The sequence below is a fragment of the Panthera onca genome, chromosome B4, assembly GCF_046562875.1.
Source record: "Panthera onca isolate mPanOnc1 chromosome B4, mPanOnc1 haplotype 2, whole genome shotgun sequence".
In the NCBI taxonomy this organism is placed as follows: Eukaryota; Metazoa; Chordata; class Mammalia; order Carnivora; family Felidae; genus Panthera; species Panthera onca.
In genome coordinates, this window is record NC_138345.1 from 801,693 (window position 1) to 821,200 (window position 19,508).

Sequence of the window (19,508 nt, forward strand, 5' to 3'; positions counted from 1 at the left end):
GATGCGTGGCAGGCTACGGGGGAGGCCCTTCTCCAGCGTCATTGCTGCTGCAGGCAGCGTCATTGCGTCATTGCCCGGGACAGGCTCTTTATCCTTTTGGTGGCTCCCAATTGTCTGGGAGCCTGAGACCCAGCAATCTGGGCCACACAGCTGGGCCTCTTCAGAAGCCCCGATGCTGCTGGCGCTGTGTGCGTACTGGGCACGCGTCCTACGTCCTGTGGCTGGGGCGGAAGGGCCAGTGCTCTGCGAGACGAATGGCCGCCCCCGGGGGGCACCCGCTTTGCTTCTCAATGTTCTGGAGGGTCCTCGCACACTGCCCCCGGAGTGCGGAGCCTCTGTACTGACGGGGTCATTGCAATGACGAGTCATGAGTTTCAGCTAGGCAAGGTGGCCACCGTGGCTCAGAGAAAATCTGGTTTAGGAGGAATCCAGGCATTGGGGGCCCTTGCCATGCCAGGGACACCCCCTGATGGCTGCATCTCCCCATCTCCTGGACACACAATTGCCAGCCCCTGCTATGGAAAGCCTTTCCTCCCTCGGTCAGCTAGCAGGCGGCCTCTCCTGGTACCACCACCCGAACCCTGAGGGCCCAAGTGACCGCCCTTTCCTTGTGACTCCCCGGCCCCCTTCAGCTCAGAGCAGGACTGTGGGGGCACGGGGGCCAGGCCCACCTGGCGAACACCCAACGCACTAGCCACGCCCCACAGCCTCCGGTTCCGCAAACACGCAGAACCTGAGGGGGGAGGCGGTTGTTCTATTTTCCGTTTCCTCCTCTCTGCCTCTGCATGGTGGGCCAGGAACAGTGTGTCAGAGGGAGGGGCCCCAGAGAGCCCGGTGTAAGACCACGACAGGCCACTAGGCAAAAACAGGGCTCACAGCTCGTCAGGCCCCACAACCTGTGGCCATCTGCTGGTGGCACTTCTTCACCCGTCACTTTTACTCCACGATTCAGGACAACACAGGACTTTAATGTTAGTAAGAGATGTGGATGTACCAAGGAACACAATGCAACAACTTCAACTTCTTGGGGAAGGAGGGCTTAAATGCTGGGGCCCAGCTCTTGCCCCCTCCCACAGCCATGAAAGCACAGGCCTCGGCTGGCCTGCTGGCCCAGGTGAGCAGCACGTGGTGACGAGGTCTGTGTACCCCCCACACATCCACGAGCAAGTATGGCGAGGGTCGGCAGAGACGCTGGGAGGAACCTACATCAGCCAATCCTGATGTGTGATTGTCATTTCAAACCATTGGGTTTTGGGGGGCTAAATGGAAACAGCAAAGCAACTCATTGCCCTATTTCTTCCAAGTTTTCTAGGCCAGTGCTGTGCACAAAGAATACATACTCAATAAATATTTTGTCAATTTAACAGACATTTATTGAGCATCTATTATGTTGCAGACAGTGTACTAAGAACAGAGGGTACAGAGGTGGTCAGGATGGGCTCACTTTCTGCCTTCGTGGAGCACATTCAATCACTGCTGCAAGGAGTTCCATGAAAGCAATTCCTAGCAATGCCGAATGATGGCTGAACGAAACCCTATGGTGTTAGCAAAGAAACAGAACTATAGACAGTGAAGGACAGAGCGCCTGGACAACACGCATGCACCTGCAGGGCTTCTCTAAATAACAAGACTGGCATCACACATCACGGAGGATAACGAGTGACACGGAGAAAAGATACTCTCCGTATGGCGAAAGCAGAATTAGGTTCTTACCCCAGACCATACACACACACACACACACAGGCCAGCAATTCCAAACAGATTGGGCACACGCGCACGCACACATGCACACGCGCACACGCACACAGATTATCCTTACGCCTGCAGAGTAGGGAAATACTTCATAAACAAGACCAAGACGCTAGAACTGTAAAGGAGAAGATTGATAAATTTTACTACATGATAATTAAAAACTGTAAGATAAAACATACTCTAAAAAAGTTAAGACAACTGGTAGAGATTGAGGGGAAAAATTTGTAACATACATAACAGACAAAGAATTAATAGCCAGAACAGATCGAGAACACCACGTCAGTAAGAAAAAGGTAACGCCGCAGAAAAATGGGAAAAGGATATGAACAGGCAGTTCACAGACGAGGAAAATCAGTCCATTAACATCTAAGTAGACCTGTGTGCATCAACTCGGTAATATACTAACACGTTCGTCCATTCAGCCTTGAGCAGCGCTGGCATCACCGGTATTTAGGGATAAGTCAATTACTTTGTTTCTGAGGCTCACATCTGATTTGAGAACCACAAGGACCCATCATCAAGCAACTCTATGGGAACACCTCAGGGGAGACAGGCCATTTAACAAGAAACAAAAGATCCCGACATAGGGTATTTACCTTTGTGGCAAATCTTGGGTTTAATACTCCCCCAAGTGCCTTAAACCACTGCATCTGGGGGTACCCTCACGCTGCAGACGCTCAGTGTGCGAGGCACCATGATGACCCAAACACAAGTTGGAGGCAACCAACCATGTTTCATTCTCTATATATACACTAATGGGAAGACACAAAAAGTATTTCTTAAAAAGATGTATTCTTGAAGAAATTTTTAATTAAAAAAAAATCAAAAGAAAAATTGAACAGTGCCTAAATCTTTATTTTTCATAACCTACATTTTTCAAATTAGACAGTTTTACACTGAATGACACAAAAGGAAACTTAAATTACCAATAGTTTACATGTAAGCTTGATTCCAGTCTTAATGAAAAGTAGAACAAAAACAAAAGCCCTCAAGAAAGCTTCCGTATTACATCCCGCTCTGCTCCTGACTTGGATTGTCTGCTGCGCTCCGGGTGACAGGCCACCAAGTGCACGAGAGCACGACTGCAGCTCGCAGGCGGCAGGCACAGACGTGCACCTTCCTCACCCGCTGCCCTCGGAACAAACGGAGCCGGTGTTTAAATGTAAACCTTGTGCTCCTGGCTAATCCAGCAACAGGAAACATTTCCTGCCACCCGCTAGTGACAATCAGTGATGCGGGGACAGGAGGGCCAGACCAGGAACATCAGGACACCAACTCTTAAAAAGCAACTACTCTACTTGAAATTCATGTCTGGTGAAATGGGGCCAGATTCTCATCCCTCTATTTCCAAATTAGAAGCATCCTCACACAATTTTACAAGTTAAAACGTCATTTGTGATTGCCGTATCTGACTCTACACCCTGAGGTACTGCTGAGGAAAGGAAAGAGTGACGTTTCTAAAAATGGACAAAAGCCTCAGACTGCTGGCTGCTTGCGCCAGAGCGGCCGCCCCCCCGTGCTGCGTCCCAGCCTCCCCTTGTGTGGGCTCCCCTCCTTTTCTGTGAGTGTAAGATCTCACAAGGATCTCAGAAAGATGGGCTTTTTTGGACATAATATAGCTATTTGGCATATCATCTTTGCTTAATTAAAGAGTGCTATAAAAGTAACACTAGAGCGAGGTTGCAAATCTGGATGCGACAGACTCTGGCCACGAGGACAAGAGCTGCAGTACGGTGCAGGCATGGGTGCAGTGGGACGGCCGCCACACTGGCTAGCCGTGCCCCGTTGCTGTCACGAGTGACCACCTCCGTCCCGTGTGCAGTAGATGGCTACAGCTGGCTCTAGCACACACACCCCCCCCGGCCGGGGGAAGGACACGGCACTCCTGAAAACCAGTGTCTCAGCTCCACAGGTCCGCGGCTCGGGGATGATGAAGGCTGACGGCATCCGCTCCCTCCTCCAGCAAAGACCGCTCAGTGTGGACCTCCTGTGGCTCGCCTTTCCAACTCTTCTCACAGTACTCATTAGCTGGGGTGTCAGAGGTCAATTCTTCCTGATTTTTTAAGTCCACAATCCCTCAACTACAAAAAAACGAATCCCCATGTTCCTTTTACAGGCATCTGCAACATACTAGCACTGTTTTTTCTAAGTAAAATCTGAGTACTGGCAGCTTCTCTGAAGGACACGGTCAAGCTCACCAGGGCGTGTTTTCCTCTGGCAGGGCGAATCGCGCGTAGCTATTTATGATTTTAAGTAGATTATCTTTTACGTTCTCCTGAAGATCCTGCCAGTTTCTGCTTCCTACATTATGCTTTCACATTAGCTATGATTAGTACATATTTACAGACTTTTAAGAAGAGCATGAAGACATCGGAAGGCTTTAACAGGACTTTCCGTTTCCCTTCTGCAGCAGCAAAGAGGAGAATCAGTCCAACACACCAGCATAAGAGGAAAAGAAAAACACCTCAACAAATTAAAATAATATTCAAACCACAACATTTAGTTTTATCTACATCCAGCTCAATAGCAACATTTATAATATATCAATAATTTTTATCAGATTTTTCTCTTTAGGGTACCTTTTTAATATGTTCTGATTATTTACAACTGTACAAGCAAAGCACACACTCCCAAGTGCACATATTTAATACAGTATCGACTATTTGCATTTACAGGATTTCTCAACAATCTGAGAAAGGTCAACTGTTGCAGATCTTCAGGGTACATCACAGACACCGCTGCCAGCCCAGCTCCCACACTACGGAGCGCTCACTCAGAAACCCCGGCGGCGGCGGCCCCACGTGACAGAGCGGCTCTGGAGCCCACTCGCGCCCACCCAGGGGCCGGTCTCCGCCAACTCTAAGCTGTCTTCTACAAAAGTTAAGGCAAAGTCATTTTCAAGTTTAAATAAAATTCAAGTCTTTAAATATTGGATGGAAATAATTTTAAAAAAAAAAACACCTCAGTCTTGTTAAATAACATTTTGTGGAATAAACTGTATGGTTACATTTAGCAGGAAATATTTTAATGTCTGCTGCTTAGAATACTTAAAGAAAGAATTTAGGCATTTTAAAACAAAATAATTTATATTGAACTTTATTATCCACTGCTAGCGCTAGTGCATGCGTGTTCTTCAGAGTGCAGCACTTCCGGAAGGGAGTCAGTGAGACCCTCGTCTCGGAGGGAACTGTTGGCCTCACCGCCACGGGCACCGCACACACCTCTCTCACGACTTAAGTAACACTTCCACTGTGTGCCGACACGGAGGTACGGGGGGGCTCCCACGGAGCTAATGCGGGGGAGCCGCGGGAGCCACGGCAAGAGCCACGGTGGCTCCCGAGCCCTCCGGGCCAGCTCGCAGGAGCAAGACAACATCAGGGTACAATTTCGCGGTGATGCGTCGGTGGGCAACCAGGTTTACGTTTTCATGTAGGTTCTATTCACAATGTGCTTTGACTCTATCTTACACAACAGCCACGGAGTCTGGATTGAGAGGCTGGTTACTTGCTTGCAGCACATAAAAACTCACGGTTTCAGGGCTCTCTTGGGTGCATCTTGCCCAGTAGGTCAAAAACAGGCTATACTTAAAAAAAAAAAAAAAAAAAAAGCCAAAAAAAAAAAAAAAAAAAAAAAAAACCAGAAAAAAAAAAAAAACCAAAAAACCCCAAACAACTGCTAGCGTCACTTGCTAAGATTCTGAATGAAGTACAACTCCCATGCCAGCGAGGGCACCACCTGACCCCACCCCTTCTCCAGGCCACACTGACTGTGTTGCCTCCAACCTCGATCCCAGCCGTCTGCAGCCCACCCGTCGGTCTGGACATCTCAGAGATATGCACTTGCTAACCAGTTATTTTAAAAAATGAAGTAGCATAGTTCCGCTTAATTTAGAAAAACTCACTATATATAGAGCTTGCATTCATAGCCACATGGAGGCTTAATAAAAATATCAATTTGTTAGGATAAATGCATTTACTATCCTGAAAAAAATCAGACTTATGCATCACCTCCAGTTAAGCACCAACCTAAAATAAGGTTTATATTAATTAAATCCTGAAAAATAGATTTTTTTTCAAGAGGGGGGAAAATCCGACTCACGGAAGAAACACCACTTGCAGGCACCTCAGCGGCCCGTCTACGCTGCAAGCTCCTAACCAGCGGCTCACTCTCGGCCCCGAGTGGGACAGTGCTGAGTTGTGGCGACCTCAGTTCCTCACAGCCCTCCCAGACCTCGGCGCTCACTGAGGGGACTTGGGAGGGGTGCTCTGTTCTCTGTGTGGACGCTTCCCGGCTGCTGGGGGCGAGGGCCGGCGGCCTGGCGGCCTCCTCTGGTCTTTGGGCGGTCCCGGGTTGGACTTGGGGGCACAGGGCTCTCTCTCGGCGAGCTTCTTTTCTTCCTTCCCACAACCAACAGCATTTGGCTTTTGTTCTTTCGGGGGCTGCAACGGGGAAGACGGAGGCTCTCTACTCGTCCTCTGACAAATTTCCGCATAGCTGGGTTTTCGCAATTCCTGGGAAACAGACACAACAACGCTGGGATTAGGCGCACAAAATGACGTCTCCAAACATGTGAAAACAAGGTCTACTTCAGGTAAAAGTGAACAAAGTTTTCAGCAGTAGCCAAATTCCACATTCAAAAGTACCGTCACCGGTAAAGGTTCATAAACATCAACAACTTCTATTTTCCCGCAACACAGGGTTCCCTCCGAGACACTCTAGAAACATCCTGTAAAAATGGGTAAAACCAGAAAAGGTGCTCAGACACACAGTACTGGCCTCTGCACACTCTCTCGCCATACGGAAGCCTCCAAGGGGGTGTGAGAAACGGTGCCCCTGGAAACAGGCAGGAGCAGCACCTGCTTTCTCTGCCCACGTTTCCTTCCAAGCACGGCACTGCGCATGGCACGGGCTTCCTGGAACACCTGTAAGTGATGCAGCCCATCACTCACCAAGGAACGTCAAATAACGTCTGTGCCCATTTCAAACTACTAGAGGCTGGTGGTGTGGTTTTGGATTCAGGAAAGGTGAAGACAGAGTTAAAAACTTTCTAGAGGCGTCCGCTTGTTCCCTTGGCAGCTGTCTTTTCTCTCGTTCTGCTCTGCCATGCCCTGCTCTGAAGCGACACCCACCATCTCCCCCAGCAAGTGGGCTCGGCCTGCGGAGGACGCCATGCGGCTCTGCTTTGTCTGGCTCTCGGAGCCCGCCACCGCCCCGAGCAAGCGGTCCGTGCAGGCCATGGGCTACGACCTGTACAATGCCTATGATCACACAGTACCACCTATGGAAAAAGCCCTTGTGAAAATGGACATTCAGATAGCTCTTCCTTCTGGGTGCTATGGAAGAGGAGCTCCCTGTTCTGGCTTGGCTGCAAAACACCTCATAGATGTAGGAGCTGGCATCATAGGTGAAGATTATAGAGGAAATGTGGGTGTTCTACTAAATTTTGGCAAAGAAGGGGCGCCCGGGTGGCTCAGTCGGTTGAGCGTCCGACTTTGGTTCAGGTCATGATCTCGCGGTCCGTGAGTTTGAGCCCCGCATCGGGCTCTGTGCTGACAGCTCAGAGCCTGGAGCCTGTTTTGGATTCTGTGTCTCCCTCTCTCTGCCCCTTCCCCGCTCATGCTCTGTCTCTGTCTCTCAAAAATGAATAAACGTTAAAAAAATTTTTTTTTTAATTTTGGCAAAGTTTGAGAAAAGGTGATCGAATTGCACTGCTCATTTGTGAACGGATTTTTTATCCAGAAATAGAGAAAGTTCAGGTTTTGGATGACACTGAAAGGGGTTCAGGAGGTTTGGGTTCTACTGGGAAGAATTAAAATTTATGCCAAGAATAGAAAATGAGAAAACATACTTTTCTTAAAAATAAAGTGTCTCTGCTTAAGCTGTTTTGGTGTTTTGTACTTCTGTAAACTTACTGGTGTTAGCTTCTAAAACTGATTGTTTTAGGATTAAAGAAAAGATACCTCAGTTGGGGTCACAAAGGAACTTACTTCCTCATGTTTTTATATATTTGAAAGTAGTATAAATCAGTGTGGTGACCTAATACAAAGTGTTTCCTTTTTTTAATAGAATGTATATCAATTACAGATCCAAAACTCCCTGTATTATTTAATTCACTAAATGCTGCCTCTCAACTTACTAAATTGCTTTGTAAATTACAAAAAAAAAAAAAAAAAAAGAAAAAAAAAAGAAAACCTTTCTAGAAAGGGGAGTCTGGGTGCCTCAGTCAGTTGAGCGTCAGACTCCTGATTTTGGCTCTTTTGGCTCAGGTCGTGAGCCCAGGGTCATGGGATTGAGCCCCGCATCAGGAACGTGGGGCCCGCCTGGGATTCGCTCTCCTCCTCTCTGCCCCTCCCCCAGCTCACTCTCTTATCTCTCAAAATAAATAAAGTTAAACAAAAAAAACTTTTTAAAAAAAGTTAATTTTTCAGCTTTTGAAGGCTAAATAGTAGAAAAGAAACTTAAAACTATTTCACGTCCATAAGCCATTTACTAACTTAAAAATAATTACAATCTGTAAAAGTTTTTTCTTTAAAGATTCAACCCTGTAGACCTAAGGATTTAACTCTCAAACGTCAATGGCAGAAGTTCACCCAAGATCACACTGAGGACAACACAGATGAGAACAAACAGGGCGAGCGCACCAAGGGCAAAGCAGCAGGGAGAGGAGCTGCAGGGGCCCGTGGCCAGGACAGAGCTGCCCTGGGTGGGGGTAGGGGCAGGGGCGGCCGTGCTTCTGCTTGGTGTCTGCTGTGACAGCAGCGGTCTGAGTGAGCAGAATCCGCAGAGAAGGCGGGGCAACGGTCCAGAGACTTGCAGACAACCTCGCTCAACCAACAGAGAAACAGAAAGGTCCCGGGACAGTGGCAATGAGAAAGAAGCAGGACACTTGGTTGAAAGTTAGTAGCCAATACACAAGGTATTTGGTACAGAAAGCACAAATCAGACTTCACGGCAGATAAGCTGGATAAGACAGACAAGATGCAGGAAAGGAACCATCTTCTCCCCACATCAACGTACCGTGGCAGCGCCATTCACTTGCACCGATTTACTCGCTGTTGTAGTGAGGGCAGAAGGAAGTCTGTCCACATTCGAGGTCTCCCTCTGCTTCTCCACCACCTTGGGATCCCTGCAAAAACGCCACCCACGGTGTGAATCTCCCACACACGACAGGCAAGGGCATCTGACGGCATGGAGGCCTGGCGGCAGGTGGTACTTACTCAGGCAGGTGGGAGGGGGAGGGGGAGCGCCCATAGGCTGCAGACAGGGTGCAGGCAGCTGGCGCTAAGGGCTCTCTGGGGCTCACTGCGGGGAGCGTGTTCGTGCTTGCATCCGCATTCAGGCCCTGAAAACCAAGGGATGACAGTTTAAATTGGGTGAAGAAGCCCTCACAGCTCTCTCAGAATGACCTTAAAATACCAGTAACAGTTCCTGGTCTGAACGACAAGGAGGCTTGCTGCCTTCCTCCCCAGGACCCAGGGTCATTCCACCTGAGCTGAACATACAGCCTCCACACAGGGGAGCGGCTGGAAGACACGCCATCCAGCAGCCAAAGAAGCAAAGCCCTGTCCTCCAGGGAGCCCCCGCTCTGGCCACAAACACCTCTTCACTCCTGTGACATGGGCCACCCTTGGGCTTCTACTTCTCCACAAGCTCCTTTTCTCCAAGGAATAAATATCAGAGGCATCCTATTCCTGACACGCCAGTGCCTAGCACAGCCTGGCACATGATGAACACTCGAGTTCCCACCTAATTCCCACATGGCTCATTTTTGTAACTAAAACCAAGAAAATCAACACTTTAGTACAGATAGAAGCCCGAGGGCCTTGTGGTGAGAGGTGGGTGTGGGCACACTTCCCGCTCGAATGCACAAACCGTCCCCTGGAAGGAGGTGTGTGAATTCCCAATTGAACAGGCGAGGAAACCAAGGTCTGGAACAATTACATTAATTTGTGCGCAATCATGGGGCAAAGACGTGAATAACGCTAGATGCTCTTACTCCAGCCAGTGACCACACACAGCGACACTTCACAAATGCACAGTCTCCCTCCCACTGTGTGACGAGTACGTAATTGGAAGTGAGATTAAGCGCAAATATAACGTTTTCTTATGATTCTATTTTCATAGCAGATTAAAGGTTCAGCAGTGGACTGAACTGAGAGCATGTGGGGGGGCAAGGCGAGCAGGGCAGTGCTGCGGCCCCTGCCGGAGTCCCCACTGCTCTCACACATAGGCACCAGGGCACAGAGAGGGACGCTGCAGGGGCTCCACCTGGGTGTGGCACCCGGCCAAGACTTTTTACAAGTAGCCATTCTTTCTTCAAAAAATAAATGATACAGGGGTGCCTGGGTGGCTCAATCGGTTCCACATCCAACTCTTCATTTCAGCTTAGGTCATGATCTCACAGTTCATGGGATCGAGCCCCTCATTGGGCTGGCTGCTGTCAGTGCAAAGCCCATATCGGATCCCATCTCTGTCTCTCTGCCCCTTGCCCACATGGTCTCTCTCTTTCTCAAAAATAAAATAAACATTTAAAATACATATGTATAAATAATATAAACATTCAGGGGGGAAAAAATAGGAGCAGTTATCATGCAGCAACAGGACAAGGACTGAACATGGGGCTCTGTAAGTCCTGCCCTGAGCCCTGGCCTGGTAACTGAGGGACTCTGTGGTGGCCCTGCAAGTGTCCACAGTCTGGACGTGGCTGCAAGGCGGTGCCTGCCCCAATCCAGAGGCCTTCCATCTGAGGCAGTAGGTGGGGAGATTTCCATTGGAAAAAGACATAACGAGACCGGTGGAGAGCCAGGCAGACAACTCGCAAGAGGACAAATGCTACCATGGCAACTTGACAGCTGTTCCTGCCTCGACCCGGCTAAGCGCTCACCCAGGCACCACACATCACTCCCAGCACAGACCCTCCAAACCTCATTAACAATCGAAGAACCCAGAAGGAGCACTGCAGACTAACACTCTCTGACTTCGGTAGCTCCCCTCATTCTTGGGCCTGCAAACAGCACCGAAGAGTGAGGGCAACTGGTGTGGTAGCCCGTGGAGCTGGCCAAAGCCACTGGAATTACAGTAAAATCATTCTCGGCTTCTCCTTAGTGATATCGATTACTAAAAACGATATCACTTCTGTTATAATTCAGGTTTTTGTTTTATTTTGTGGACTTGTGAAATAAAGTCAGGTCCTGAATAATAACCATAAAAGTGCAATCTGAGTCTGCAGCGAGAGAGAGAGTCTGTGTGGCACACGACACAGGTTTCCACCTCTGACCTTGGCAGGCAGCGAGGGAATGCACTGAGAGGGTCTAGTCGTACGTTCAACTCTGACCCGACTACTCCAAATCCACGTGGCCTCCACAAACCACTTACCCTCTCTGAACCTCTTCCACATGCACACACCTGCCTGTGTGAAGCACCTGGAGAAGCACTGGACTGAAACTCAGCACTAAGCAAACATCAGCAATACGGATCTTACCCTTTCTTTTGATGATCCAATTAAGAAGCTAGACAGCCTGTTTTCAAACAGGTCCTCAGTCTTCAGGTGGCCTGCCGCTCCTGGCAGCGGAGGGAAGTTGGACAGTCCTAATTCAAAGCTCGGGGATGGGGGCTTTGGTGGCGTTGGAGACTGAGTTTGACTCCTCTGAAAGAGAACAACACTGTCATGCTGCAGAAGCTCAGACTGTAAGATATGAAGACACGCAGCAGAAAAGTAAGGCAAACAATCCGTTCCCTAGCCTTCTGATTTCCCCCTCTGCCTGAAAACAACACAGGTCATCCAACCATCACAACACTTCGTCACCTAGTCAAAGATCATTTGTTAGGCAGCAGCAACCATCAGGAGCACAGCTGTGAAGCTCGACCCTCCTGAGGCTGTCATTGGCCGTACAGCCACTTCTCTGAGATTCCCAGACTGTCCACTTCCTGGCCCACAGTCAGCCGACCAGGTGGACACAAGCGTGCAGCTGAGGAAAGCATGGAGACGGTGACAGACAAGAGAGAGCACTGTGAAACAACTTGACCCCACCGATCGAATATCACAATAGCCTGAGTATAGCCCCTGACCTTAGTCCTTTCCAGACAAGGTCTGGGTTATTACAGGAGAGCCTATCCTCTAAATTATAAACAAGATAGTGAAAGAAATAAACCAAAAAATGTCACTTTGAACTCTCTGAAACTTATGTACGAATTTTACACAGATTTCCATTGAAAATGGTTTAACAAGGCAGAAGGGGCTTCAGTTATCTGAAAACTTGATTTACTCAGTTTATATTTTATAATCACTACGGAAAAACATGGTATTTGATGACAGATTTTTATCAGATTCTTTGACTTCAAGAAAATAAACTCAGAATAATATAATTTATAAACCCAAGACCCCGGGAGAAAGGCAATGATGTATTTTTATTGAAAAATTATCAAAGCAACTTGCTTTAACAGGCTAGAAGTCATTCTGTGGGTGTCCAGTCCCTTGGCTGAAGAAGACAGGGAGGAGAACGGGGATAGGAGTTCAGGTGGGAGGTAAGCGTCTTTGGGTAAATATGGGCTACTCTGACTGGAAGCAATGCTTTCATGGGCTCACATAGCTGGAAAGGGCCAACACTGCCCAGCAACTTACAGCAACAGAAAGATTACTCCCTATAGAGACAGAATCTAGACAAAATCTGGTAGAACTCAAGAGACAGCAAGTTAAAGAGTGAAAAGGGACCCACACTGATAAAAATCCCACCCTCTCTCACAGGAATTCATCCCAAATGACAAAACAAGATAAGGCCATGGCCAGAGATGTAAGCAAAACAGATCTGAGTAACATACCTACCTGATGGAGAATTCAAAGCAACAATCATAAGGATACTCACTGGGCTTGATAAAAAAAGGTATCAGGGAGACCCTTACCACAGAGATAAAAGAGTTAAAAAAGAATCAATTGGAGACAAAGAATGTAAAAACTGAGATAGGAAACAGGCTTGATGCAATGAACACAAGGCTGGAATAAACAAAGGAACGAATTAGTGACAAAGAAGACTAAATAATGGAAAATCATGAAGATGAACAAAATAGATTTAGGGGACTCAGTGACTCCATCAAACATAAAAACATTCACATTATAAGAGTCCCCAAAGAAGAGAGAAAAGGGGCAGAAAATTTATTTGAGGAAGGAACAGCTGAAAACTTCCCTAATCTGGGAAAGGAACCAGATGTCCATATCCAGGAAGCACAGAGAACTCCCCTAAAAATCAACAAAAGCAGGCCAACACCAAGACATATTGTAGTTAAATTTGCAAGATACAGAGATAAAGAAAAAAATCTTAAAGGCAGCAAGACAAAAGATGTCCCTAGCTTACAAGGGAAAACACAAAAGGCTAGTTGGAGATTTCTCAACAGAAACTTGGCAGGCCAGAAAGGATATATTCTGAATGAGAACAATCTGCAGCCAAGAATTCTCTACCCAGCAAGGCTATCATTCAGAATAAAAGGAGAGATAGCAAGAGTTTCCCAAACAAAATCAAAAGGAGTTCGTGACCACTAAACCAGCTCTGCAAGAAATATTAAAGAGGACTCTGAATGGAAAGACCAAAAGTGACAAAGACAAGAGAGGATCAGAAAAATCTCCAGAAACAATGAAACAAGTAATAAGACAGCACTAAATACGTATCTCTCGATAATTACTTTGAATATAAATGGAATAAACACTCCAATCAAAAGACATTATCAGAATGGATTAAAAAAAAATCTATATGCTGCCTGCAGCAGACTCATTTCAGACTGAAATGACACCTGGCAGATTGAAAGTGAGGGGATGGAGGGGCGCCTGGGTGGTTCAGTAGGTTGAGCGTCTGACTTTGGCTCAGGTCATGATCTTGCAATTTGTTGAGTTTGAGCCCCATGTTGGGCTCTGTGCTGACAGCTTGGAGCCTGGAGCCTGGAGCCTGTTTCGGGTTCTGTGTCTCCCTCTCCTGCTCGTGCTCTGTCTCTGTCTCTCAAAAATAAATAAAACGTTAAAAACATTAAAAAAAAAAAAAAAAAAAAGGTGAGGAGATGGAGAACCATCTATCATGCTAATGGACGTCAAAAGAAAGCCAGCGTAGCCAAGCTTGTATCAGACAAACTACATCTTAAACCAAAGACTAACAAGACATGAAGAAGGGCACTGTATCATAATAAAGGGGTCTCTCCAACAAGAAGAGCTAAATCAATTAATAACAAACAAAAAGGGACTAATCGATAATAATATAGTAATAATAGGAGACTTTAACACCCAACCTACAGCAACGGACAAATCATCTAAGCAGAAAACCAACCAGGAAACAGTAGCCTTAAATGACCTACTCACCAAATGGACTTAATAGACACATTGACAACATTCCATCCTAAAGCAGCAGAATACACATTCTTTTTAAGTGCACACAGGACATTCTCCAAAATACATTACATACTGGGTCACAAATCAGGATTCAACAAAAACAAAAACAACAAATACAAATACCATGCATATTTTCAGACCACACTATGAAACTAGGAAGTCAACCACAAGAAAAAAATTAGAAAGCTCTCAAATACATGGAGGTTAAAGAACATGCTACTAAAGAATGCATGGGTTTACCAGGAAATCAAAGAAATTAAACACACACACACACACATAGAAATAAATGAAAATGAAAACAACGGTCCAAAACCTTTGGGATGCAGCAAAAGTGGTTTAAAACAGTTAAGTATGTAGCGATACAGGGCTACATCAAGAAGCAAGCAAAATCTCTAATAAACATCTAACCTGACACCTAAGAGAGCTAGAAAAAGAACATACAAAGCCTCAAGCCTGCAGAAGGAGGAAAATAATAAAGATTAGAGCAGAAATAAATGATATAGAAGCTTAAAAAAAAAAAACAGATCAATGAAACAAGGAGCTGGTTCTTTGAAAAAATTAACAAAATGGATAAACCCCCCAGAGTTATCAAAAAAAAGAGAAAGGACCCCAAAAAATAAATTCACAAATGAGAAAGGAGAAATACCAACCAACATCACAGTGATGTTATGAAAAACTATACGCCACGGCTCCTGGATGGCTCAGCTGGTCGAATGTCTGACTTTTGATTTTGGCTCAGGTCATGATCTCACGGTCAGGAGATCAAACCCCGCGTTGGGCTCCATCTTAGTATTTTCTATCTCCCTTTCTTCCCCTTCCCTGATCACAGGTACATGCTGTCTCTCTCGAAAGGGAAAGGGAAAGGGAAAGGGAAAGGGAAAGGGAAAGGGAAAGGGAAAGGGAAAGGGAAAGGGAAAGGGAAAGGGAAAGGGAAGGAAAAGAGAGAGAGAGAGAAAAGAAAGAAAGAAAGAAAGAAAGAAAGAAAGAGAAGAAAAGAAAAGGAAAACTTGTGTTGCCTGAATCGATCAGTCGGTTAAGTGTCCAACTCTCAGTTTCAGCTCAAGTTCGTAAGATTAAGCCCCACACTGGGCTCCGCACTGACTGCAGAGCCCGCTTGGGATTCTCTCTCTCCCTCTCTGTCTGCCCCTTCCCTGCTTGCCTACACGCTTTCCCTCAAAATAAACATTAAAAATGGTGCACCTGGTTGGCTCCATTGGTTAAGCATCCTACTTCGGCTCAGATCATGATCTCGTGGTTCACAACTTTGAGCCCCGTGTCGGGCTCTGTGCTGACAGCGCAGAGCCTGGAGCCTTCTTCGGATTCTGTGTCTCCCTCTCTCTCTGCCCCTCGCCTACTCATACTCTCTCTCAAAAATAAAACCATTTAAAAACAATTTTTTAAAAAACCAAACATTAAAAAAACACCACAAATGCACCAAAAACAGTAAGATACCTAGGAATAAACCTAGCCAAAGAGGTGTAAGACCTACACTCTGAAAATTATAAAACACTGGTGAGACAAACTGAAAAGGACACAAAGAAATGGAAAGACATCCCATGCTCGTGGGTCAGAATACTGTTAAAATGTCCAAGCTACCCAAAGCAATCTACACATTTGATTAAACCACTGTCAAAATAACAGAGCTAGAACAAACAAGCCTAAAATTTATATGGAACCACAAAAGACCCCGAATAGCCAAAGCAACCTTGAAAAAGAAAAGCTAAGCTAGAGGCATCACAATTCTGGACTTCAAGTTATATTACAAAGCTATAGTAATCAAGAGAGTATGGTATTTGGCACATAAACAGACACAGAGATCAAAAGAATGGAATAGGAAACCCAGAAATAAACCAAGAACAAAATAGGAAACCCAGAAATAAACCCACAACTGTGTGGTCAATTAATCTGTGACAAAGCAGGAAAGAAAAGCCAATGGGGGAAAAAAACCAGTCTCTTCAACAAATAGTCTTGAGTAAACTCGACAGCAACATGCAAAAGAATGAAACTGGACCACTGTCTTACACCATACACAAAAATAAATTAAAAATGGATTTAAGACCTAAATGTGACATCTGAAACCATAAAAATTCTAGAAGAGAACACAGGCAGTAACCTCTTTGATACTGGCCATAGCAACTCCTTACTAGATACATCTCCTGAGGCAAGGGAAACAAAAGCAAAAATAAACTACTGCAACTTCATCAAGACAAAAAGCTCTGCACGGTGAAAGAAACAAACTACAAACCTAATAAAAGACGACTTTTGGAATGGGAGAAGATACCTGAAAATGACAAATCCAATGATTTAGTATCTAAAATACATAAAGAACTTATAAAACTCAACACCCTAAAAACAAATAATCCAATGAATAAATAGAAGACATGAACAGACATTTCTCCAAAGAAGCCATCCAGATGGCCAACAGACATATGAAAAGGTGCTCCACATCACTCATCATCAGGGAAATACAAATCAAAACGACAAGGAGATACCACCTCACACCCGTCAGAATGGATAAAATTTACAACACGTGAAACATCAGGTGTTGGTGAGGATGCAGAGAAAGGGGAACCTCTTGCACTGCTGGGGGGAATGCAAACTGGTGCAGCCGCACTGGAGAACAGTATGGAGGTTCCTCAAAAAGTTAAAAATAGAACTACCCTACAACCCAGCAATTGCACTACTGGGTATTTATCCAAAGAATACAAAAATACTAATTCAAAGGGATACATGCACCCTGATGTTTATTATCTACAGTAGCCAAACTATGGAAAGAGCCCAAGTGTCCAGTGACAGATGAAGGGATAAAGAGGCAACATGTATACAATGGAATTTTACTCAGCTATAAAAAAAAAAAAGAAATGAAATCTTGCCATTTGCAAGAGAGTGCAATGCTAAGTGAAATAGTAAGAGAAAGACAAATACCATAGGATTTCACTCATATGTGGAATTTAAGAAACAAACAAGCACAGGGAAAAAAGTAAGAGAGAGAAGCAAACCAAGAAACAGACTCTTAACTATAAAGAACAAAGCTGGTTACCAGAGGGGACGAAAGAAGTGGGGGATGGACATGAGGGCACTTGTCATGACGAGCACGGGCGACATATGGAAGTGTCGAATCACTAGACTGTACACCTGAAACTAACGGAACACTTTAACTCCCGACAAAACTTTAAATACACAAATAAAATGCACTACAAGTTAAAAAAACAATCCCCACTATCTCTTTGGGGCATCCCTACCTGCCTCTCGCCTTTCCTATGGTCTACGGTTCAGGTGCGTTTTGGTGACTCACCGTCAGAACCCAGCTTACGCTTACCATCCACTCAGCTGCTCTGTGCTCTCTGTAACTCCCCAAAGCCCTAAGTTATGCAGCAGCCTGTGACCTCAAAGCAGGTTTCAGAGGTTTTATTGTAAACATCTGCATTTTTCTGAGATGAACACAGGTTTTTAGAAGACCACATTTCCAGGAATTCAGATTTCACAAAAATGTTACTAAATCTTGATTTTGCAGGAGTACTCAGGTAGGCAGCACTGTCTAGATGCGGGAGTTACAAAATGGCAGTGCCTTCAGGTGAGGTCCCGTCTTGAATGCAGTGTTTAACAGTGTTTTAGGATCTGAACAGCTTGAGACGAGGTGAATGAGGCCCTGCTCCCACAACCTGGTTGGTCCAAGTACACATGCGCTATCATAGTCTCTAAATTCCTGAAGTCACCAGAACGTTCCAACGCAGCCACAGGTGCACTCCCCTTAATAAATGCACCTGCATCATGGGCCTGGCCTTCTAAGAGGCTCCCTGGTATGAACACGTGAGTCAGGTATGCAAAATGCAACAGGAATAAATGTCCCCTCTGAAGGCAATTTAGTAACCAATTGAGAGTAATTCAGTTCAGGGAACTAATATCTGAAGACATACTCTGATACCAGTCTTGTTAGTCCAAATGTTAGAAGAATTCATTAATTCCAACTGTAATCAGCCAATTTAAACTGCCTCACCAAAGGGTTCACCAAAACCTAGACTAAATCAACCAACACAACAGAATTACGACTGTTTTATTAACTACTTATCTGTACTTTCTAACTAGACAGAGAAAATGTACCTTGTGTGACAGGAGAGCACATACTCACTGGCTCAGGGGGTGGACCAAGAATCTACTGAAGGTCCTTCCAGTCCTTGAAGTGCAAGGATGGACATCCTTCCATCCACCCACAGGTCCACATGAGCTAAGCTGGCATACTTCACATAGAAAGGTATGGATCCAACCCCACACCAAAGCCCAGAAGCATTATCTATAGGAGGAGCTACATAATCAACCCAAGCAAATGTGGCCATGCCTCCAGTACGCAGCGTTCGCTCGGGCCCACCCTTAGTGGGGTTGTTCTGACCATTAGAGCACAAGGCAGTAATGCTTTCCACATAGGAGATACAAAGTTAAGGGTTTTGAATGAAAAATACTGATGCACTAATTCCTACATAGGAAAGTTTATTCTGCTTGCCAGAACTATTAAATTCAGTTCATTTAACTAGTACTGTCCAGTTATCCACACACAGAAAACGCACAATGTGTGTGTAGACCACCGTGTGTGCACACTGTGGTCTTGGCTGTGCCTACTGCACAGCACACACACTGTCACGGTGTGGTGACATTCCAGACTCTTTAGTGACCAGTATTTTACAGTCGCCTCCAACTTCTCCTCTTTAGGCTGCAATAATGTCAGTTATCACCTGATGCATATCAGATTAAGAGAAAACCTCTTAACCTTCATTCATGTAGTTAAATCTCACATTTAATATGAATTAGGCTTAAGAGTCTTGCAAAAGTGCCACGGACTAGATGTACTCACTGTCAGCTTCTCCTCCCGTTTCTTCCGGTAACCAAAGGAATTCTTCCTAGAAAAGAGGAAAGCAAAAGACTAATTTTTCCCCACCGGGAAGATTTTTCACTGAGCACAGGTACGTGCACACTTATTCAGTCTTTATTCCTTTGTAATCTTTTACAGATGACTTTTGATTATAAAACCCCAACTTTAGGGGCACCTGGGTGCTCAGTCAGTTAAGCGACCAACTTCAGCTCAGGTCATGATCTCACAGTTCGTGGGTTCGAGCCCCGTGTCAGGCTCTGTGCTGACAGCTCAGAGCCGGGAGCCTGCCTCGGATACTGTGTCTTCCTCTCTCTCTGACCCTCCCCCGCTCTCATTCTGTCTCTCTCAAAAATAAACATTAAGAAAATGCTTTTTTAACCCCAACTTTAAGAAATATAAGCAAAATAATAATTTCATAGTAAAAGACTACAAGTGATGTCTAGATAGGAACTTAAAGAAAAACAAAAAGAAAAAAGAAAAAAAACATTTACTGACAAAGTTTTCCTAATACTCATTTAGAATTTT

The 19,508-nt window shown here is 45.5% G+C and overlaps 2 protein-coding genes across 4 annotated transcripts in view; one reads left to right on the forward strand and one right to left on the reverse strand.

The window, feature by feature from the left end:
* Positions 1-1,868: 1,868 nt before the first annotated feature.
* The window catches only part of LARP4B (La ribonucleoprotein 4B), a 93,670-nt gene continuing 76,030 nt past the window's right edge, over positions 1,869-19,508 (reverse strand). For all 3 annotated transcript variants that reach the window (XM_078450504.2, XM_078450505.2, XM_078450503.2), the window contains exons 14-18: positions 18,966-19,011; positions 11,234-11,398; positions 8,970-9,094; positions 8,770-8,878; positions 1,869-6,263 (exon numbers count right to left, since the gene is read on the reverse strand). In XM_078450504.2, coding sequence (XP_078306630.1) covers positions 5,991-6,263; positions 8,770-8,878; positions 8,970-9,094; positions 11,234-11,398; positions 18,966-19,011 — 718 coding nt within the window. In that variant the 3' untranslated portion in view covers positions 1,869-5,990. The remainder of the gene's footprint in view (positions 6,264-8,769; positions 8,879-8,969; positions 9,095-11,233; positions 11,399-18,965; positions 19,012-19,508) is intronic.
* LOC132695169 (deoxyuridine 5'-triphosphate nucleotidohydrolase-like) lies at positions 6,856-7,630 on the forward strand. Its single transcript, XM_060659417.3, has 2 exons — positions 6,856-7,217; positions 7,436-7,630. Exons 1-2 carry the CDS (start codon positions 6,856-6,858, stop codon positions 7,563-7,565), a joined length of 492 nt encoding a protein of 163 aa, XP_060515400.2. The 3' UTR covers positions 7,566-7,630.

Excerpts from the sequence above, each read along its gene's own strand:
- LOC132695169 (XM_060659417.3), top strand. The coding sequence starts at position 6,856 with ATGCCCTGCTCTGAAGCGACACCCACCATCTCCCCCAGCAAGTGGGCT. Across the intron at positions 7,218-7,435 it reads GGCAAAGAAGGGGCGCCCGG|TTTGAGAAAAGGTGATCGAA; the intron begins GTGGCTCAGTCG and ends ATTTTGGCAAAG.